General features: G+C 42.6%; 1 protein-coding gene across 3 annotated transcripts in view; it reads right to left on the bottom strand.

Annotated features, from left to right (window-relative positions):
* Positions 1–20,219, bottom strand: part of rab23 (RAB23, member RAS oncogene family) — a 60,526-nt gene that overhangs the window by 11,371 nt on the left and 28,936 nt on the right. Inside the window, exons 5-8 of one of the 3 annotated variants that reach the window (XR_010962870.1) lie at positions 19,121–19,203; positions 14,849–14,941; positions 10,698–10,892; positions 6,551–6,606 (exon numbers count right to left, since the gene is read on the bottom strand). Coding sequence is in view for 1 of the 3 variants with exons in the window: in XM_067984053.1 (XP_067840154.1) it covers positions 10,753–10,892; positions 14,849–14,941; positions 19,121–19,203 (316 nt within the window). In the remaining 2 variants the exon portion in view is untranslated. Of the gene's footprint in view, positions 1–2,292; positions 10,893–14,848; positions 14,942–19,120; positions 19,204–20,219 lie in introns of those variants that run through there. The other 2 variants (XR_010962869.1, XM_067984053.1) reach the window with 2 other exon arrangements.

The following is a 20,219-nucleotide window of genomic DNA, read 5'->3' as shown; positions in this document are numbered from 1 at the left end:
TTCCATCACACTCCTGACTTGTGCCTTGTAGATGGTGGAAAGAGTTTAGGGAGTCAGGAGGTGAGTCACTTGCCGCAGAATACCCAGCCTCTGACCTGCTCTTGTAGCCACAGTATTTATGTGACTGGTCCAGTTAAGTTTCTGGTCAATGGAGACCCCCAGGGTGTTGATGGTGGGGGATTCGGCGATGGTAATGCCGTTGAATGTCAAGGGGAGGTGGTTAGACTCTCTCTTGTTGGAGATGGTCATTACCTGGCACTTGTCTGGCACGAATGTTGTAAGAGTATAGAGGTTGTGCTGCAATTACACAGGGCTCTGGTGAGACCACACCTGGAGTACTGAGTACAGTTTTGGTTTCCTTACCTAAGGAAGGACATACTTGCCTTAGAGGCGGTGCAACGAAAGTTCACTGTATTGATTCCTTGGATGAGAGGGTTGTCCTCTGAGGAGAGATTAAGTAGAATCGGCCTGTACTGTCTGGCGTTTAGAAGAATGAGAGGTGATCTCATTGAAACATATAAAATTCTGAGAGGGCTTGACAGGGTAGATGTTGAGAGGCTGTTTCCCCTGGCTGGAGAGTCTAGAACTAGGGGACATAGTCTCAGGATAAGGGTTCGGCCATTTAGGACTGAGGAATTTCTTCACTCAGAGTGTTGTGAATCTTTGGAATTCTCTACCCCGGGGGCACGTGGATACTCAGTCGTTGAGATCAATAGATATTTGGTCACAAAGGGAATCAAGCGATTTGGGGATAGGGTGGGAAAGTGGAGTTGAGGTAGAAGATCAGCCATGATCTTATTGAATGGTGGAGCAGGCTCGAGGGACTGTATGGCCTACTTCTGCTCCTATTTCTTGTTTCGATCCTTGCACTTTTATTCCCAAGGAAAAGGTACATGGCACAGCTCGACTCCAGGGAAAAAGCGGTACACTTGCACTAACCACTTATTACTTAGAAACACTGTGGTCAGTTTACAGAGCCTGTTAGGGCACATTTACAGTACAAGTTTAGCACTGGTGTGACATGGATTCTGTGCTAAACTTGTACAGTATGAAGGTGGAGCTAAGGACTGGCCTGACTGGAGCAAACGCTGTCATTTCAAATGCATATATTTAGCTTCTCCCTCCCCCCACCACAGGGATGACTAAACTGCTTCTCACCAGTTATCCTAGTGATGTCACTGGCAGTTGAACTTTGTAAAATGTTCAGCAGACAAGAAAAAAAATGTATATGGCCCAGATTCTGCTGAGAAAATAAACAGCGTCTGAACAACATATGCTGTTATTAATGCGCAAATCGGCCAGCAACTCGTGATGAGGAAGAGATACCCCGTGAATTGCAAATCGCCACAAGTTGCTGGATGATTTGCGCTGCTCCACAGTTAGCTTCATGAAAACAGCATCTCACCCTCAACTTCCCCGGGAGTTTCATGAAATTGCTGGATTTGCGCATTAACTGCCAATTAAACGCGCCACGGAAAATTGAGTCTAATAATTAACAGCGTAAGGACCCTTTTAATGACATGATAATTGTTAATGCCAATCAACCTCTCTTCCCCAGAAAGTGAACAATTAAGCGGGGAGTCTCATTCCTTCAGGTTGTGAATTGTTTCAGGAGATTTTAAAAATGTCAAATTTTAAAAACTTTTCCTTTCTGTATCTTTCTCTCTCTCTTAATTCAATCTTTCTTTCCCTCTCTATTTCTTCTGCTGTACCTGATTTGACTGTAATTCACTCTATTTCCATTCTGTCGTTCCTGTTTATTTCTCAATCCTAAAATCTTATTGATTAAGGAGATAGACTCTTGGTCCCGTCGTTCACCAAGGTCCCAGATGCCCCGTTGCCCTCACCGCCCCGTTATCAGCTCGCACTTTCAGCAACTTTGTGGGCAATTTTTTTTTAAACCTAAACATGCAATTGTAAGTCTAACAAATGGGGCATGCCGAGAGATGCCCCACTCCAGCAAACTCTGGCCCATTGTGTTTTTAGAAATAATTGGTGAACCGTTTTAACCTGTCTTGGACCAACAAGGCTTACGATATCATATAACTAGAGATCTGTCCCACGAGAGCCGTAAGGTGGGGACAATCTGACTTACAAAGTGAAGGGTAGCAGTGAGGTTAGAATGGCCAGTAAGGAATAATAGTCTCGGCATTTTAAAAAGTGTGGGAGGCACTTTTACTTTGTTGAGTATATAAACCACAGATCTATCACTGAGAGACAGTGTCTTGGCTCCCAAATCTGAATATTTTTGGCAGAAGAAAACAGAAGTAAAGAATTCCGAAGTCAAAGAACTTGGGCTTTTTTTTGTTTTATTAAGATCGTTACACAGATATGACAATAAAAAAAACGGTGGTAAAATTGTAGTGTGATTAGTTTTGGTGTGGCACTATGTAACAGACACATGCATATCAGCAGTTGGAATAACAGAATAAGGAACACTTAATATAAAATAAAAATCTTATTACCAGCTACAGTTGACCACAAAACTGATTTATTACACACCTCAAAGTACAAACCCAGTAACGAATTTAGTATCACTGGTATGTTGGAGATCTCAATTATGCGTCACAGTGGAAGGGTGCTAAGTCAATTCATGTACATTTGAACAATCACATCAGTACCGACATGATGCAAAAGTGAATTGGCTCCACTGCAAGTAGAGCAACCCATTCTGAAAACGATAATAAAGTGCTCTGTTTGCAAAGGGAGGAGTTTACTATGCAATGCATAACTGCACCTGATCACAGCACAGCACAAGTGGGGGCACATCAAAACTGAGATTCTATACCTTCTGAAGAATTAAACCAAAGCAATATACAGTGCTTTTATAATTGGATTTAGTTAGCAAAAAATTAGCAATTTTGTTTTATTTATTTATTGGGATTCTATTCATATACACCAAACTATATTCTGCTTTGAAAGTATGCTGAGTGTGTACAGGCAGTCTATTTTAGAACCAGAATAACCGTGATTTTCTGACTTTTTATTTTTAGCAAGTGTAGTTTAAACCAAGGGAGCATTTTAGGGACATTCATATTGGAAATTCTGATGCACACTGTACATGACTTTATGATCATTAATTGAAATAACTGGAAAATCAGAGGCCCTGAATTCCAATGGGCAAGGCTCCCTACTGGGAGTTCAACGTCAGAAAATTATCCGTGTAGTCTCAACACAAAGCTTTAAGTTGTGGATCAAATCCTGAGAGAAGGTTTGCGCTTCTCGTGCCAATCTTGTGTATCCCTTTCCGAGAGAACTTGCGTGGCTCCCCTGGTGGCTCAGTGAGTAATTGCAGCATCGGGTATTGTACAAACCAGAAAGATCCCGGGATTGATTCCGTTTGTGCTGTTTGCTGATCTCAGCTGGAGCAGAAATGTGAACACCTGCTCAAGTGTGTGGGGGTGGGCAGGGAAATAACTATAGGTTTTCCACATCTGATCTCATTATCTGATCTTTTGTACCAGTGGGTACCGCATTGGACTCGTGACTTTTACCTCTGGTTCTCACTTTCCATTGTGTTTTGATCAGTCCATTAAAGGTGGTGGTCTGGCTTCCTTATTCAGTTCTGAGAAAGGATCTCTACCCTTTACCCATGGTGACCTAATGGAGCTCTTTAAGATTATGAAAGGGTTTGATAGGGTAGACGTAGAGAAGATGTTTCCACTTGTGGGGGAGACCAAAACTAGGGGTCATAAATATAAAAATAAAATAATATCTAATAAATCCAGTAAGGAATTCAGGAGAAGCTTCTTTACTCAGAGAGTGGTGAGAATGTGAAACTCGCTACTACATGAAGTAGTTGAGGCGAATAGCATAGATGGACTTAAGGGGAAGCTAGATAAACACGAGAGAGAAAGGAATAGAAGGTTATGCTGATAGGGTGAGATGAAGTAGGGTGGGAGGAGGCTCGTGTGGAGCATAAACATGACATAGACCAGTTGGGCCGAATGGCCTGTTTCTGTGCTGTACATTGTGCCCTTGACATTAAGGCAGCATTTGACCGAGTTTGGCACCAAGGAGCCCTAGTAAAATTGAAGTCAATGGGAATCAGGGGGAAAACTCTCCAGTGGCTGGAGTCATACCTAGCACAAAGGAAGATGGTAGTGATTGTTGGAGGCCAATCATCTCAGCCCCAGGACATTGCTGCAGGAGTTCCTCAGGGCAGTGTCCTAGGCCCAACCATCTTCAGCTGCTTCCCTCCATCATAAGGTCAGAAGTGGGGATGTTCGCTGATGATTGCACAGTGTTCAGTTCCATTCACAACCCCTCAGATAATGAAGCAGTCCGTGCCCACATGCAGCAAGACCTGGATAACATCTAGGCTTGGGCTGATAAGTGGCAAATAACATTCACGCCAAGCAATGACCATCTCCAACAAGAGAGAGTCTAACCACCTCCCCTTGACATTCAACAGCATTACCATCGCTAAATCCCCCACCATCAACATCCTGGGGGTCACCATTGACCAGAAACTTAACTGGACCAGCCACATAAATACTGTGGCTACAAGAGCAGGTCAGAGGCTGGGTATTCTGCAGTGACTATCCAGGACAAAGCAGCCCGCTTGATTGGCACCCCATCCACCACCCTAAACATTCACTCCCTTCATCACAGGCGCACAGTGGCTGCAGTGTGTACCATCCACAGGATGCATTGCAGCAACTCGCCAAGGCTTCTTCGACAGCACCTCCCAAACCCATGACCTCTACCACCTAGAAGGACAAGAGCAGCAGGTACATGGGAACAACAACACCTGCACATTCCCCTCCAAGTCACACACCATCCCGACTTGGAAATATATCGCTGTTCCTTCATCGTCACTGGGTCAAAATCCTGGAACTCCCTACCTAACAGTACTGTGGGAGAACCTTCACCACACGGACTGCAGCGGTTCAAAGCGGCTCACCACCACCTTCTCAAGGGCAATTAGGGATGGGCAATAAATGCTGGCCTCACCAGCGACGCCCACATCCCATGAATGAATAAAAAAAAAATTCTATGTAATGAAACGCTGAGCGGTCTTTCCTCTTTTTTTCCCCCTTTCCTTTTTCTCCTTAGGTTAAGGGGAGATTTAATAGAGGTGTTCAAAATTATGAAGGGTTTTGATAAATAAGAAGAAACCGTTTCCAGTGGCAGCAGGGTCGGTAACCAGAGGACACAGATTTACGGAAATTGACAAAACAACCAGAGGGGAGATGAGGAGAAATTTTGCTACGCAGCAAGTTGTTTTATGATCTGGAATGCGCTGCCTGAAAGGGTGGTGGAAGCAGATTCAACAGTAACTTTTAAAAGGGAATTGTTATAAATACTTGAAGGGGAAAAATTTGCAGAGCTATGGGGAAAGAGCAGGGGGAGTGGGACTAATTGGATAGCTCTTTCGAAGAGCCGGCACAGGCAGGATGGGCCGAATGGCCTCCTTCTGTGCTGTTTGATTCTATGCCGATGGGACATGCATTTCCACATTTTCTGTTTTTATTTTAGATTTGGGTATTTTTCCCCCTCCGTAGGAGAGTGGGGAAAGGAAACCAGTCGAGCCCCTCTCGTGGACTGATCAAAACAGGAGGTGAGAATAACAGGTAACAGTGCAGCGTGGGCGAGGACACAATGGAGGCTGTTACGTCTCTAACCGCCGCACCCCCTCCTCCCCCAGGCCAATAGTCTCTTCACGTTTACTGTCTTGGCTCAAAGATGAACAGTCATTTGGACAGATTTTACAGCAGTGCTGATGCAGAATCCCTGAATGGGGGTGAGGGGGCAACAACAATTTGGATTTATATAGCACCTTTAACGTAGTAAAACGTCCCAAAGGCAGGGGGAAAACGGGGACCAAAACAGTCAACTTCACAGCAGCAAGGGAAGGTAGTGGCCTTAAAATAATGGGTGATACAACACGAGAACCATTAACCAAAAAGAGCGATGGCTACATGATATAGAGCAGGTGGTGGGTGTACTCAATGCCACTGATCTTTGACACTCGGGAGTTCAATACCGTCCATTTATTTAGGTCATAATACTTCTACACTGACTGAAACCCCCCACACAAGCATTTCAGGCATCTCAGAATAGGAGGCAGTCACAGCGAATTCACAACTTGCACAAGTTAAAACACTGTATATATTTTATCTGAAAATGCTGACCAGCAACTGCCACCAAGGTGCATCGATACGCTCTGAAACAAGTTGTGCTCTGCCCCTGGGTCTCTCCCATAGTGAGTGCCCAGTCTCACGGGACTTGTAACAGCAGAAGTGGGTAGGCAAAAGCAAGAATAGAATTTAAAAAGCAAGCCAACTGGTATCAGTCTCATTTGCCTATCATCCACAAGAGAGCTGTACCAGCACAGATGTGCCTGTCCTCTCCCTTGGGAAATGACGTAGAATGCAATGGGTGGGAAAGAGAATACTTTTTCAACTTACCAGGTGTGTGGAAATTTATCAAGCTAAGAGTTAAAGGCAGCAATAAATCTCTGGGCCCAGATGTCTACAAACATAAGCTGTATACGAGTTATTTTTTTGCCTGATTACACCACACTCACCACTCCCTCAGCACCTACCTGTTACCAGTCCTCTATTCCACACATACAGAGTTGGGTCAGGGCAGTTCGCGAGGCTGTAACACAAATCAACCAGATTGGAAGTGGTGAAGCTACAAGAGTATAACTCTTGTACAGTGATCAGAACCCTGGAGATTGTTACTTATAACTCACTCCAATCCACCCGTTCTATAGGTGGTACAGTATTCAGTCTCCGTAAGTCATTTTATTCAGAGTGGCTTCCAGCAGGTGCAGAGTCCACCATATGTCTTGTGAACGTGGCAGCAGTTTTTGCATCATTCAATGGGAAAAAGGGAAATATCATGGGAAAAATTAGCAGGGCGATGGGGAAGGGGACAAATTTCAAAAAGCCTCAGAGGCACAATGGGCCAAATGGCCTCCTTCTGTGCTGTATCATTCTATAATGCAAGCCCTTCATTGACTGGAAGGCACATCTGTGGGCACTGAGAAAATTACACATTCTATAGATATGCAACAGTAAAGATGACGTAAATTGTGCAAAATATTGTAGCGGCAAGATCAAGGAAAATATAGCTCACTGCTACAGGGCCGATTTTCTGAGTGCACACTCCGAGCACAGAGTTCCAGTCACCGGGGGAGATCATGGACACGTTCATGATTTCTGTCTATTAAAAATTCACATGCAAGGCTCTGCACCAGGGATCGTGCATTCAGAAAGGTCATCCCTCATAATAACCAAACCGGAATATTCTGGAAACGTACAGCAGGCCGATCAGCACTTGGAGAAAGACAGGCTAAACCTTGCAGTCAGGAGCTTTTCATTCAAATGGCCCGAATCTCTAACCTCCTTCTCTTTCAGATACCAATTGACCCGTTATGTAATTTATAGCCTTTTTCTTTTTATTTCAGATTTCCAGCATTTGCATTTTTTCATTCTCATTACTACCACATACCATTGGTCTTCTAGTGACAATGCATAGGGACCCCAAATAAACCATTTACCTGAAGCACAGGTAGGAATTTCGAAGCTGCAATAAGTCAATATTGTGGACCTATACATAAGGTTGGTTTTAAAACTACTTGTATCAAATCTCAAATATATTTTATATTATATATTATAATGTATAATAGCTTTGTTATAAAGATATGTTACTAAAAAAACATCTTCAATGATGAATGGTACTTCACACAGGGCTAGGAAAACAGCAGCCAAATACTTTATATTTAACCATCTGGACACAAACACTTCCAGCTTTCCAAATTTATTCTCTTATTTACACATCTAATTTACGCATCTCTTTGTTTTGGGATATTTGTGAGATTTAATTTCCTCCAAATTTCTAAACATCATCAAAGAAATGGGTAGAATTGAAGGACCCCTTATTTACTCAAAATAAGAAGAAAGGAAAAATGCAAGAAAATCACAGGCAGCATGGATTGGAGAAATCTAAGTTTGTGGTTCACTGTTAACCCTTCATCGGAACTTAAAAAGTGAAACCCATCATTCTCTCCAGATGCTGATTAACTTGCAACGTATATCCAGCTTTTTAAAAATTTTTAGATTTGTAATATTTGCACTTTGTTCTTTTTTAAAACTCAAACTGTAAACATTTTTCTTTTAAATTTTGATGCATTAAAACTACTTAAAGGGATAAACGTCACCATCATTCACAGAATTTGAAATCGTAAACTCAGTTAAATATTTACGAGTTTAATCTAAGAAAAGTTATATGGAGATAACCCCCAACAGAGGGATGCTTTTATTTAATGAAACTAAAATGCTTGTGGCACAGGTTAAAGATCTGCCATCATTTGCCACAAAAATCTACAAATCAAATTAACAAATGTTCCTGCAAACTATTAAATTTGCAGCACCTGCTAGGTCTCAGTATATAACCTCCACTCTCACCAGAACACAAAGTCCATAGGAGCCAAGAATCCCATATGTTCTAGTCGGGTGAGAATATTGTTGTAAATGTTCCATAACCTAGCAAAAAAAATAATCTGAGGGCCCTCCACTGGCTAAATAACAGAGATACCATCACTACAGATTGTCTTCAGGGGGTTAGTATCAGCTGGAAGGAACATTTCCTCCAGAGATGAAAGGAGTTGGTTAGAGTTTGTGATGAAGATGATTGCACATCACCTACTGGAAACAGTGGGCCTGATAGACCAAATTAACTTGTTCCATATCTTAAAATGCTCTTATATTTAGATAAAAATTCTCACCGATCTACTGAACTACATAGCCCATGAAAAATATCCGATGCATCATATATACTAACAAACTTTGCTCATCTTGTGGGGGTGGGGGGGCAGGGGGCGGGTGGCATGGTCATGTGAATGGCTGAAGAATTATTTCAGCATTTTAACCGTCAACACTCCTGGCTAGGAGCAGGCTGAAAAAACATTGTGCAAAACTCCCTCTGGAGTGAAGTGAATGGGCAGCACAGTGAATTTTATTCTCCTAACATCAGCACAGGGGACTAATTCTGTACAAGATGCCCGTTTCCTGGCAGTGCTTTGAACAGCAGTTTTAAGAAGCAGAAACGTACCAGAGGTGACTGAGAAATAAATACCATGTCCATGTGATCTCCTGGACTGGTTTCGATCGACTGAGGGGGCCGAAGAGGAGTTTTCCAGAGTATTTTCTCCCTTATTGGCCCTGGCTTTTTTTTGCCTCTCCCAAGAGATTACGTGGCTGCGGGAGGGGGTGAGGAGGAGGGAGAGAGGGAGGGAGGAAGTATTTAGCCACGATGCTCTGGCCATCCTGGGGCAGCAATGATGGACTAGCTGGTCTTTTCCTGCCTGTCAATTCCATATGTTGGTTGTTAGGCTATGCGTGCAGTGAAAGTTCAGATTGTGTGAAAACTCGCAAAACCCTGCAACTTTATTGTGTGCGTCAGCTTTGTGATAGCCCAACCAGCAAATAGGAAGCACAGTCATCCATTAACTGCACTGATGGCTGTCACTTGGGAAATATGGCTGGCTGCAGACGGAACACAACAAACTTGCCAAGAGGTCTGGACGGGTTATAGCGAGTTTTAATCTACGTCATTTAAAAATAAAAATCATGCAGTCATGAACTTGCGATTCCTAGACACGCTGAGTGGTAGAATTATTGTAGTGTTGTTCAGCGATCAGGTAAAGCAACTTCAGATACAGAAACCTGCTGCAGATTGGATTTAATCATTTGTCATTCAGGACCCTGGTGTGGGATTTCTTATATACTTGTTATAAACAATGAAAGGCAAAGGCAATAATTGCAGTACTGGCTTGGCACTCGTGCAAATCTTTTGCTCTGAATAATAAGGCCTGTGAAGGAGATTATCCTAATTTTGCAAGCACACAATCGACAGACATGATTACACATGTTCAACAGAAAAATGTCTTAAGCGTACAAACAGCAAATGACCCAATTTATGACTACAAACATTAAAATATCAAATGGCGATTTTTTTTTAAACACATAAAATATCTAAATGGTACAGTCAACTCAAACCGCCTGAATAAGATAAAACTACTCCCAGTAGCAAAATATCTCGCTTCAGGCTGCATTCAACACTGAAATATTGCACAATTCATAAGAGTTAGTTTCGTCAATTAACAATCACAAATGTAATGCACAAATGGCAATGCTTTCATTACATCTGTTCAAATGACAATAGAATTTCATAATTCATTACAACTTTTTTTTAAAAAAAGGGTTTTAGTAAATTCCCTAAAGGAAAGTATTATAACCTAGGCCTGGTGATACTTGGTCTCCGTGACTGGGCTACTCTCTCACTTGAAGGGAGTGCTTTTTCACACATCAATCACATTGCATTCATCACTGTGTTCCTTTTAGATAATGTAGTAGATCTGGTCGTATGCAGAAACGTAGCACAACTTGAGCACATTGATTTTCGGAATAGAGCAGGTGACTAACTTGTAAACAAATCAAAAAATCTCAGAACCAATCCAAACAAAGCCCTGACAATTACACAAAAACCAGTGGTCGTCCATTCCGCTTACAGCCTGTCGCGGGTCTCCTTTTAAACTATCAGGACCCTCAACCAAATTCAGACACAATGATTGCTTTTCTGAAGCCTCCGCACTAGCAGAGCTCTGGTTAGCCAAGTACTGCAGTGTCCGTAATTGTAACCTACCACGGGAGCATCAGAATATCTAAATTAAAAACCCTTACTGATTTGAACAGTTGCACAGATGATGCACGTGGACTCTGTAGTGCAATGGAACGGCTAGAGAATTCGGCAGCTGCTGAAGGGGCTTCTGCTCTTCTTGGTCCTCTGCTTGTTTGGCCGAAGGCTAATGACCTCTCCACCATTAATCGTGCTGGAATTCTGGCCAGAGTGACTGCCACCAGCTGTGTTAAATACGCCTGGGAGGAGAGAGGAATTTCAATGATTTCATGCGATACATTAAATCCAATTACTACTAACAGTGTACGACAGTTCTTACTGTTCGCGCAAGTCAATGGAGGAAACCTTTTAGAATTAACGGTGTACAAAATTAATGCTTACTAGTGAAGAATGATGCACTTCCTCTCCTTCACTAAACCTCTGCCTTTGTCTCAAATCTATTCTAAAACTGTAAATGCACAGTCTTGCATTAAGGTTTAGCCCTTTCATAAAATAAGCTGCATCTTTGTCCATTTAAAAAAAATAACTTGTGCATCAACGCAATTAATCTTTTGTCAGCTCCCCAAGAGAGTTTGGATGGAGTTTCCCAAATGTTAAGTGTTATTGCCGGGTAGTATGCACCAGACTGAAGGTGCCTGTTGGCTCTCTCCCCGCCTTGGCACATCAGTAAACCTCCACGTGATTTATGCGACAGCAGCTTGAACGCATGTGGCAGGCAAACAGCATCACTGATTTGGACAAGCTGCGCAACCAGGCCCAAATCATAATCTTCCAGCAACTGGTTGACAAATTTCACACCATCCAACACCACTGCTTCTATCATAAGGTCCAGCTCTTTATTACAAATGTAACCCCGCTATTCAAGAAAGGAAGAAGAGAGAAAACAGGGAACTACAGGCCAGTTAGCCTGACATCAGTCATTGGGAAAATGCTGGAATCCATTATTAAGGAAGTAGGAACAGGGCACTTAGAAAATCATAATATGATTAGGCAGAGTCAACATGGTTTTATGAAAGAGAAATCGTGTTTGACAAATCTGATAGAGTTTTTTGAAGATGTAACTAGTAGGGTAAATAAAGGGGAACCAGTGAATGTCGTATATTTGGATTTTCAAAAGGCATTCAATAAGGTGCCACATGTAAGGTTGTTACACAAGGTATGGGCTCATGGGATTGGGGGTAATATATTAGCATGGATAGAGGATTGGTTAAAGGACAGAAAACAGACTGGGAATAAACAGGTCATTTTCAGGTTGACAGGCTGTTACTAGTGGGGTGCAGGAAGGATCAGGGCTTGGGCCTCAGCTATTTACAATCTATATTAATGATTTAGATGAAGGGACCGAGTGTAATGTATCCAAGTTTTCTAATGATACAAAGGTAGGTGGGAAAGTAAGCTGTGAGGAGGACACAAAGAGTTTGTAAAGGGATATCGACAGGTTAAGTAAGTGGGCAAGAAGGTGGCAGATGGAGTACAATGTGGGGAAATGAGGGGTTATTCACCTTGGTAGGAAGAATAGAAAAACAGAATATTTTTAAAAATGGTGAGAAACTATTAAATGATTTGGGTGTCCTAGTACACGAAACATGGAACGTTAACACGCAGGAACAGTAAGCAATTAGGAAGGCAAATGGTATGCTGGCCTTTATTGCAAGGGGGTTGGAGTATAAGAGTAAGGAGGTCTTGCTGCAATTGTACAGGGGGTTTGGTGAGACCACACTTGGAATACTGTGTACAGATTTGGTCTCCTTACCTAAGGAAGGATATACTTGCCTTAGAGGGGGTGCAACAAAGGTTCACTAGATTGATTCCTGGGATGAGAGGGTTGTCCTATGAGGAAAGATTGAGCAGAATGGGCCTGTACTCTCTGGAGTTTAGAAGAATGAGAGGTGATCTCATTGAAACATATAAGATTCTGAGAGGGTTTGACAGGGTAAATGCTGAGAGGCTGTTTCCCCTGGCTGGAGAGTCTAGAACTAGGGGACACAGTTTCAGGTTAAGGGGTTGGCCATTTAGGACTGAGATGAGGAAAAATTTCTTTACTCAGGGGGTTGTGAATCTTTGGAATTTTCTACCCTAGAGGGCTGTGGATGCTTAGTCGTTGAGTATATTCAAGGTTGAGATCGATAGATTTTTGGTCTCTAAGGGAATCAAGGGATATGGGGATCGGGCGGGAAAGTGGAGTTGAGGTCAAAGATCAGCCATGATCTTACTGAATGGCAGAGCAGGCTAGAGGGGCCGTATGGCCTACTCCTGCTTTTATTTCTTATGTTCTCATCAGGTCCAGCCCTTTATCAGGGCTTCATAGTGATCTGAAGTCCAATGTAAATTAACTCAATTAGAGCAGACCTTCTGCAAAGCAGAGCTGCTCCACTGGGTGCATCTCAGCCTCTACTGGAGGTTGAACAAGCTGGGGCTCTTTTCTCTAGGAAAGAGAAGGCTGTGGAGTGTCTTTAAAATCATGAGGTTATAGCTGTACTGTGCACAATTCTGGTCGCCATGTTACAAAAAGGATATAGAGGCACTGGAGAAGGTGCAAAAAATATTTACAAGCATGGTACCAGAGCTGAGAGGATATTTTTTATCAGGAAAGGCTGAATAGGCTGGGGCTCTTTTCTCTAGAAAAGAGAAGGCTAAGGGGTGACCTGATAGATGTCTTTAAGATTATGAAAGGGTTTGATAGGGTAGATGTAGAGAAAATGTTTCCATTTGTGGGGGAGTCCAAAACTAGATGTCATAAATATAAGATTGTCACTAATAAATCCAATAGGGAATTCAGGAGAAACTTCTTTACCCAAAGGGTGGTGAGAATGTGGAACTCTCTACCACAAGGAGTAGTTGAGGGGAATAGCATAGATGCATTTAAGGGGAAGCTGGATAAACACATGAGGGAGAAAGGAATAGAAGGATCTGTTGATACGGTTACATGAAGAGAGATGGGAGGAGACTCATGTGGAGCATAAAAGCTGGCACAGACCAGATGTGTCGAATGGCCTGTTTCTGTGCTGTAGACTCAATGTACTCAATACTGTCTGTGCACAAAAAACCTATGTAGCTCCCGGGACCTGGGCTGTCCTTTTCCCTGAGGGGGTTGGGAGCGGTCTGAGACGGCCGAGCGAAAGGTTAGACAAAAAATAATAATGAGCTCCTCACTCGATTAGAGGTGAGGGCAGAAATGGGGGGGGGGGGGGGGGGCTTGGTGGCAGCTGGTTGACATCAAAAGGAGGAGTCTGGGCTTGTTCTCAACCTCGAGGATTCACAAAAACAGTGTGTGGAGGAGGGAGAAGGTGGTGCAACATGAAGTTCTGCCCTACAGCCAGATATTGTAATTGTGTGTGTCTACACGGCATTTTCCCTTGTGCAGCTTCTTGCTCCTACTCCTTGTTGATGGAGCACGACAGCCAGCTTAGTTTATATTAAAAAGGAGAAGAGGAACAGGAGCAGGCCATTCAGCTCCTTGAGCCTGTTCTGCCATTCAATTCGATCATGGCTGATCTGTATCTTAACTCCATCTACCCTCTGTAAGCTTTAATACCCTAGCCTAACAAAAATCTATCAATCTCAGTTTTGAAATGTTCTCGTTGATCTAGAGTTGGAGGATTTGGCTGTGGAGGGAAGAGGCTCGGTATTGCTTAAGGTGAGCCTTCCAGATCTGGCAGTAGGTCACTAGGGGGTACGAGGGGGTGGGAATTGTACCAGGGTAACAGTGAAGATGGGAGACTGAGGGATTTGGAGGGAATGAGCATCAAAAGGCAGAGGCAAGAGAGCTTTTGAGCAGGTCAACAACTGCTATGGCGTCATGGTACTAAAGGGACCAAGAAAGAGGAAGCTGGAAGTGTGAGTAGCTGTTGAAGAGGGAGCTGTGGATTTGATTTTTCCTGGGATGGAGTCTTATCAGAAGGGGCTGCCTACAAGAAACTGGTTTATTTGGTATAGGACCCTCACAATCAACAGCTAGAGCTGACTTTCATCCCTCGATTTGAATTGAAGTTCCAGATGAAAGGCCATCGTCTAACCTACTGCATCACCCAGTCTCAGATATTTCACGCTTTTAATATTGAAACTCTTTTGACACCTCAGATGAATACGGCGCTTGAGGTGGTCAGAAACGTTTTGAAGCACAATTCTTTGAGGTATTTTTTGTACGGGCTAGTGTCGCTTTAAGAGGAGCAGCTGAAGGTGAGACACAAGGTACCTATGCGATTGCTTGTCGTGTGCACTTGTTCCTGTTCTTCAGTAGTTTGCTGTTTGAGTCGCTGAAGGTACTTCTCAGTCAGATACTTGAAAACTGCAGAGAGAAAATAACTTGAACTTGGATCTTCCCACTAACATATGTTTTCTAAAGTCATCACTGAACATATCTAACTTGATGGAGATCATTTTGTTGAAAACTCCTTCTTCTAGAGATATCAAAACAATTATTTTTTTGTTTTGATACAAACTACGTTAAAAATGTCATATTAATTTTATGAATAGATGAGTTCAGCAGACTTGAAAAGTTAATATATCTAAAAATAGAAACTGCAAAAGCATTCCAAAGAAATTATGTTCCCTATTGAAATTTGCATAGTACACTCATTAGTGCAAAATTCATGCTTTATAATTTTTCCTATTAATATACACACTTAACCTGAAAACATCAAGCAGTATAAATAAATGTTAATAGATTCACAATATATTTACCAGGTATAAAAAGGTTGATATTTGCCGCAAAACACAGCATTTTGTTACTGCATGATTTTTTTTAAAAAGCAGTACGATTATTGAAGTGTGGTAAACGTTCCTACATTACAACAGTGAATGCACACTTCAAAAGTACTTAATTGGCCGTGAAGCGCTTTGGGATGTCCTGAGGTTGTGAAAGACGCGATATAAATGCAAGTTCGTTCTTTCTTTGTAAACATCATGCGAGTAGGTGAGACTGCTTTCCAATAAAACGCTGCGGCACCCAAAAGGAAACAAAGCACTGCCTAGCACAGCTTTCTCAGGAAGGCTCAGACACTGGAGCCAACAAGATCCAAAGAGCACTAGTGTTGGGCTTCTCACTGATTTCCACAAAGCCCTCGTTTCCAAGCTGTTGTCGCTGCTGCTGAAACTCCTCAATCGTGTTGTGAAGGCAAGTGCTCTCCCAGCCCCATTCAAAGCAGCTACAGCTATGCTGATGCATGATGCCAAAGACCCCCAACAGCTTGTATGTATTCTCACATCATGAGCAGTGACCATAAAAATACTGGCTGGAATTCTGCCCTCCAGAATGGGCAGACTGGTCCCCCAAAGACATGGTAGCATCCCACGCTTTGAAGAATAGTCCTTTTCATAATGCATGGCAGCAAAACACCTGTGGGATAGGTACACCCAAATCAATAGGGTTAATGTACTGGCATTACTTAGGGGTTTTACTATGTTAAAGTCATTTCATTCAGAGTGGCTTCTGCTGTGCAGAGTCCACCATATGTCTTGTGAACGTGGTAGCAGTTTTTGCATCGTGCAATGGGAAAATGGGATCTATCAGGGGAAAAAATTGCAGGGCTATGGGGAAAGAGCAGGGGAGTGGGACTAATTGGATAGCTCTTCCGGCACAGACATGATGGGCCAAATGGCCTCCTTCTGTGCTGTAGGATTCCATGACGCTGCAAATACTACATAAATAAAATGCACATTGACATAAAGGGATCCAAAACAATTTTAGAACAAAATGGTGGGCACATTTCTGGGACTGGGAATGAAGCCTGAAGGAATAAGCAAAGACAGTGTATTAAATAAACAGAGACAGAGATGGTTAAATACTGTATGGGTTTCAGCTGTGCTGATTCCATCGAAATATCATCTACCCATTGCAGAGATCAGGGTGCACACATGGATTACCTTGTTACATTAATAACTCACAGCGTTTGCTCAACTGCCTTGTGGAGGCAGGGAGACAGGTCAGATTAATTTCTCGAACTTGATTTGTGTTTTGACACCTCCCACAGGTGGAGAGAATCACAATCAAACTGTAACATGGTCAGTAGGAAAGAGCGGGACTGTTGAGCTAATAGCTTTGTTATGAACATTATAAAGACAGACTATAATTTCTTTCCTTCAAAAACATTTATGTTACACTAACAATCTTAATTCCTGGTTTTAAGCAAGATTCCATATTTCAATACACAGGATTATTTTGCAATTGGACCTGGTATTTTTTTGCTTGAAAAGGGACACCTACTGTTAACTGGCATTTCATTTAAAATGAGTGTTTTGTAACATATCTGACAAATGTATCCGAACATAACATAATCCACTATTATCACTAAAGCAGTTATTAAAGCCTTTTTATGAGAGCAAATCTTCCTACATGCATATAAACGAGGACTGGTTTTAAAAAAAAGCACTTAGGAACACAATATATGACAGCTGGGATGGGATAAGCCTAACAGCAGAACCACACACATACTGGAACCTTACATAAGAACATAAGAGATAGGAGCAGGAGTAGGCCATTTGGCCCTTCGAGCCTGCTCCACCATTCAATGAGATTGTGGCTGATCTGATTCTGGCCACAACTCCACTTTCCCGCCTGTTCCCCATATCCTTTGATTCCCTTGCTGATCAAAAATTTGTCTAACTCAGCCTTGAATATATTCAATGACTCAGCCTCCACCGCTCACTGGGGCAAAGAATTCCAAAGGTTCACAACACTCAGAGAAGAAATTTCTCCTCATCCACCGTCTTAAATGGGCGACCCCTTACTCTGAGACAATGCTCCCTAGTTCTGGATTCCCCTATGAGGGGAAACATCCTCTCAGCATTTACCCTGTCAAGCCCCCTCAGAATCTTATATGTTTCAATAAGATCTCCTCTCATTCTTCTAAACTCCAGTGAGTATAAGCCCAACCTGCTCAATCTTTCCCCATAAGAAAACCCTTCCATACCCGGAATCAACCTGGTGAACCCTCTCTGAACCGCCTCCAATGCAAGTATATCCTTCCTTAAATAAGGGCACCAGAACTGTACGCAGTACTCTAGGTGTGGTCTCACCAGCACCCTGTACAGTTGTACCAAGACTTCCCTACTATTATACTCCAGCCCCTTTGAAATAAAGGCCAATATTCCATTTGCCTTCCCAATTACCTGCTGCACCTATATGCTAACTTTTTGCGTTTCATGTACCAGGACATCCAAAACCCTCTGTACTACAGCATTCTGTAGTCTTTCTCCATTTATATATTTTGCTTTTTTAAATTCTTCCTACCAAAGTTGATGACTTCACATTTTCCCACATTATACTCCATCTGCCAAATTTTTGCCCACTCACTTAACCTGTCAATATCCCTTTGCAGACACTTTGTGTTCTCCTCACAACTTACTTTTCCACCTAGCTTTGTATCATCAGCAAATTTGGCCACAGTACACTCGCTTCCTTCATCCAAGTCATTGATATAGATTATAAATAGTTGAGGCCCCAGCACTGATCCCTGCGGCACCCCACTAGTTACAGATTACCATCCTGAAAATGACCCCTTTATGCTGATTCTCTGTTTTCTGCAGGAATGGGAAAAAAAATCAGAACATCTAATTGCTTTACATTTTTTTGGTACAGGGTAAAAGCTCTTTCTACTCTGCACTAGAAATATACTTCAAGTTGCACCTCTGAAAAGCAATTACAGTTGGACAAATATCCCACCAACACCGGCCATCCTTTGGGCACTCAGCGAGACTGAGTTTGTGGGCAGTTTTTTGCTGCAGGCTCAACCGCCTTCCTAGGAGGCATGGAACTACCCAAATTTATTCCAGCTAAGATGTTTACAGACAGAAGGAGAGGCTTTCTTCCCACCAATCTGGGCTGTACTGAAACTCTCAAGCACTAACCCACTGTGCCACCCAATCCAGTGGAGTTTCTTTAACATTTTTGGAGCATCCACTTGTTGCAACCAACAACAACTTGCATTTATATAGCACCTTTAACACAGTAAAATGTCCCAAGGCACTTCACAGGAGGTTATCTGACAAAATTTGACACCGAGCCACATAAGGAGACGTTAGGACAGGTGACCGAAAGCTTGGTCAAAGAGGTAGGTTTTAGGAGAGTCTTAAGCAAGAAAGGCAGAGAGGTTTAGGGAGGGAATTCCAGAGCTTAGGGCCGAGAAGCCTGAAGGCACGGCCACCAATGGAGAAGCGAAGGAAATCGGGGATGTGCAAGAGGCCAGAATTGGAGGAATGCAGAGTTCTTGGAGGGTTGTAGGGCTGGAGGAGGTTACAGAGGTTGGAGGGTAGGCAAGGCCATGGAGGGATTTGAACACAAGGATCACAAAAGGGATTAGATTCTTGTGGTTATTTCTATGAGGTAATCTATAATTAATGTACACAAATTGTTGTACAGCTCCAATATTACCAAGGCTAAGTTTTCATTTGCAAAAACAAAATGACTAATAAAGTAACTGACAAGATACAAGCTTAGAGAAAAGATCCTCCAGGTAGGTACACTCACCTTCATTCACATTTAGATCCTCCTTCACAGAAGCCCTATAAAACCGTAGCTTCAGCTTTTTAGCGAGAGCCTCTGCTTCTTCACTATATTTCAAAACAAAAGAAAACGACAAAGATTAGCGCACACTTTTTTTCTGAAGGTACACTTTAGCATTTTACAGGTTACCGATTTACAAATGCAAGCCTTCCCTTTCCTCTGCATCAATTGTTGCCTTTGCACTGCTGAGGTGGCTGATGTCAGGAAGCACTTCTTCACACAAAGGGCAGTGGAAATCTAGAACATCCCCCCCCCCCGCCGGCCCCCGTCCGCGCCCCCCCGTATTAGGGGTTACAGAACCAAGGCGGGTAAATGGAGTCAAGATACAGATCAGCCATGATCTAATTGAATGGCAGAATAGGCGCGAGGGTCTGAATGGCCTACTCCTATTTCTACGCAAGTCTTAAATTTTATATATTTCCTATGTCGCACCGTTGGCGTATCCTGAAAAGAACAAATTCTATTGAAAGTTAATAAAAATTACCTTTTCAGTCTGCAAATCTTTGTCTCCACCATCTAAAATACTGCCCTCCTATTCTCTTTCTGGTCAATGCTGATCTTGTTTTTGGTTCTTTTGAAGGGGATCCTATGTTCTTTCCCACAATGTACTGAGCTATCAGTGGTGTCCAGATACTTAGCAATCTCTTCTTCCCTCCCTCCTGATTGTTAGACTTCGATTTTAATCATTCATCGTTAATTAAACTCAAGTCTCTCCCTCAGTGAATGTTTCGGGGAAATGAGCAACAAGTGAGAATGGAAAGTGAATCTCCTTTATTTGGCTCATGTAGCAAATGGCTTAAATCAACTACTGCTTGCTGGATCCAAAATACATTGCTATAACAAAGGCAATTTCTTACAAATCACGATCATGACTCCCAACTCCTACAACCTTTCTAATTTTACAACTGCAAGTGGATTTGTCAGTCTCCTTATCTGCATCAGTGAAGTGAACAGAGACTCTCTGCTTGAGGGACTATTTTAGGCTGTATTTGCACTTTTAAGTGCAGTGGCGGTGCAAAGGGAAACCACCACACTGTAAGAAGCCCAGCTAACATGTTGACAA

This window comes from Heptranchias perlo, chromosome 5, assembly GCF_035084215.1.
Source record: "Heptranchias perlo isolate sHepPer1 chromosome 5, sHepPer1.hap1, whole genome shotgun sequence".
Classification (NCBI taxonomy): domain Eukaryota; kingdom Metazoa; phylum Chordata; class Chondrichthyes; order Hexanchiformes; family Hexanchidae; genus Heptranchias; species Heptranchias perlo.
This window is presented reverse-complemented; position numbering and strand designations above follow the sequence as displayed.